This window comes from Apaloderma vittatum, unplaced genomic scaffold (genome assembly GCF_000703405.1).
Source record: "Apaloderma vittatum isolate BGI_N311 unplaced genomic scaffold, ASM70340v1 scaffold5177, whole genome shotgun sequence".
Taxonomy (NCBI): domain Eukaryota; kingdom Metazoa; phylum Chordata; class Aves; order Trogoniformes; family Trogonidae; genus Apaloderma; species Apaloderma vittatum.
In genome coordinates, this window is record NW_009725559.1 from 14159 (window position 1) to 17454 (window position 3296).

The 3296-nt window shown below is 51.2% G+C and overlaps 1 protein-coding gene across 1 annotated transcript in view; it reads right to left on the minus strand.

The window, feature by feature from the left end:
* Positions 1 to 2762: 2762 nt before the first annotated feature.
* Positions 2763 to 3296, minus strand: part of LOC104276563 (protocadherin gamma-A4-like) — a gene marked incomplete at its 5' end in the record, with an annotated part of 5087 nt that continues 4553 nt past the window's right edge. Inside the window, one exon of the mRNA XM_009872935.1 lies at positions 2763 to 2989. Within this exon, the coding sequence (XP_009871237.1) occupies positions 2763 to 2989 (227 nt within the window). The remainder of the gene's footprint in view (positions 2990 to 3296) is intronic.

Consider the following 3296-nt stretch of genomic DNA (forward strand, 5'->3'; position numbering starts at 1 on the left):
TTTTTTTTCTTTGTTTCTCCATGGTTGCGACACATCTCGTCACGGGATGTTTCCCGGCTGGTGATGGGGAAAGGTGATCAGATCCCCACTGGCTCTGAGGAAGGGTGGATTGGATTGGATCCCCCCCTCCAGGGCTGGGGAAGGGTGGTCAGAGTCCCCCTGGAAGACTGATGAGGAAGGGCAACTGAATTCTTTCAGATCTGGGGAAGGGTCTGTAGCCATGGTCACTAGCATCTCCTTGGTGGGTTGTGCTTGGGTCTGCCCTGCCCTTCCCCAAACACAGCAGCCAGAGAACACCAGCACCACACGATCACGGCACCCTCAGCTCAAAGGGCTGGGGGACCCAAGGATGGGAGCGGAGCCAGGCCAGGGCTGACCCACACCTCCACCATCAGCCTTGGCACAGTGGCAGCATCGGGGTGGATGGGCCCCATCTGTGACACCCCCCACACCCAACTTTCCCATCAGAATAATTACCCTTTTTTCAGAAGAAACCATTTTATTATTTTTTTTTCCCAAAGAAAAAAAGCAATATAAATATTAGAGTATAAAACTTGCGTGTAACACATCGACATTGGTCTATATGGGTATAAGAAGGATATAAGCATATATATAATATATAAGTATAATTCAATATTAGACACATTGAAAGGGCAAACGTGTTTCATTTCACGTACACTTGGAGCACAGACCACATGGAGAGAAGATACAGAGAAAATTGAAAATACTGGTGTCCACAAGTTAGTTACCGAGATTAAAAATAACACGCCACTAAATACACAACACTCACTATGCTACCTCAGATTGCAGATTAAAAAGAAATATAAAGACTACGATTCAGCTACAGCATTTCTCGGGGGAAAGGGGGAGGGGGCAGAGGGAGGGGACAGGTGGCAGCTGCAGGGGACAGGGTGGGAACTGCTCCCAGCACAGCCAGCTCCAGAGGTGGTCGGACCTGGATGAATACACGGCGGGTGCTCCTGCTGCCCTGGCTTTGGGGAGGGGGTGGATGTAGGTGGGTGAGTTGTGACTGGTTCTATGCTGAAGCCAGGCCGAAAGGGCTGGATCTGCTCGAGTGAGTTACATGTTAGTGATTAAAAAGGGGAAAAAAAACAATACACACCCCATGGGAAAGCTGATGAGGCCCCTTCCTGGCCACCTTGCAGACCCTCTCCTTGCTCTGGCTTACTCGAAACTCCCCTCCAGGTTCAGAGCTGCATTAATATGGGAAGCTGGTCTGGTGCAAGGGTGATAGGCATCTGGAGAAACCCTATTCTTCATCCTTCAATATCATCCATGGTGTGAAAAGTCCAAAGCCAGTGAGAGCATCACCTCCTCGGGCTGGCCCAGTATGGTCCCATGTGACGCTTCCTGCCCTGCTCCTTGTTGCCCCATCTCACTAGCTTTGCAGCATCACCCCATGCTCACCCTCAGCTCTCAGGTCCGTTCTCTGGCTCTTTGTCCCCAGGTGCCACCAAACCAACTCAGTCACTTACTCAGTCACCAACTCGACACCAAAACCATGCACCAGCAGCTCTGTGGATCCCAAATACCCCCTTCATTTGGGGCTCTACACCCCAAATACTCCCCTTATTTGGGGTCTACACCCCAAATAATTCCTTATTCGGGGTGAGGAGTTTCCCCATCCCACTTAACTAATCCCACCCTCCCTCCCAAGGCAGCCCCAGCACGGAGGCTGGGGTGGCTGCCGGACACGTTGCGTGGGCATGCAAGGACTTCCCTGGGTCCGTGGAGCTACACTGCACCGGTGGAGGTGTGAGGTGAAGGACATGCATGCAGACACGGTGTGCAGAAATGTGAAGCATCATCCCCTGGTTCCCTCCGCGGGGATTCGGCCAGAGGGCTGCCTGGCCGCAGGGGCTAGAAACTCTCTTAGCTTTAATTCCAGAAGAACATTGACTGTACATATAAATATTTACTGCAAAGAAGGGATGAGATGTGTCTGCTCTTCGGAGACCCCTAGAACCGCTGGGGCAGCTGCCGCACACCTCGGCATGCTCCTCATGGAATTCCCTGCCTCTGAGACATCAGGAGGGTGTTTTTTTTCTGTCTCGTATTTCAGGCCATTGGTGGTTGCACTTTTTGTTAAAAAAATAAATGCTTAGGATGCAGCTTTGCCATATTCCCTTTGATTCATGCAATACAAACACTTACTTACTTTTTTTTTCCAGGTAACAGATAAGCAGGAACTTAAGCACTCCCTACCAACTTCTCAGCAACAAATCCATCGCTATTATTAACTGAATTTTACTAATGGAAAGTTTAAGAGCAAAGATCTGGAGCATGGGTTCTAGGCTAGGAACTGCCTTTTCCTTTCCAAAAAGTGGTCAAAGGTCTATAAATTAAAAGATCCGTGTTAAAATTATTTACAATGGGCAAAGCCGAGCACAAGCCTTGAGCCTTTCTCGGACTATCTGGGAGCAAATCGGATCCAAAGATGTGGCAGAAGACCTTCTGCCCTTGCATATTCTAATACCCGAGGGACTGTATAAAACATTAGCAAGTATTCACAGGGCACTTGTTTGCGTTCAGTTTAGCTTTCGGATTGGTTTTCATCATGAGACCTAACAGCAGCAAAACCCTGCTCCTAGCTCTGATGATGATGAGATACATTCGCAGCATTGCCTACTTTTTGCATCACACATAAAAATAATTCACATTCGTCCTCTGGCCTGGGCTGTGGTTTGCGGGGAGTGCTTGGAGCCGGCTGCCCTGTAGCTCTGAGGTCTCCTTCTTCTTCTCTACTTCTTCTCCTTCTTCCCGGATTTCTTCTTGTTGCCTCCCGAGGAGCTGGCGCTCTTGGCATCGCGCTTACCGGCAGCGTTGGTGAGGGTGGCTGTGCTGCCCGGGATGTAGACATTCTGCCGATAATCGGGGACGTGTTGCAGGGTGAACTGGGGGCCGTAGCGGGCACTCAGCCCCATGGTGCCCGTCCCGCCGCCCAGGGTCGAGTTGCTGTCAGCCGCTTCTGTGGGGGATGCCCGGCAGGGGCAGGGGGAGGAAGAGAAAGAGCAGGTTGTTAATGCCAGCCAGAGCCCACCCCAAGCCCCAAAAGGCTCTCTCTGGGTGTCAAACCCAGACCTCAGTGCCACCAACCTTTGCCCTCCCACCCCTTGTTATTCTTCAGCCCTATTGCACCACAGGATGGTTGCAACGTGCATGCTGGCAGGAGCAGCACAGCTGGGCACTGGAATCCCTTGTTTCCATCTCACAGTGTTGCTAAAGGTTTGGGATTTGGGGCTGGAGGCTGGCTGGGGGAGAGAAGCGCTGGGGCC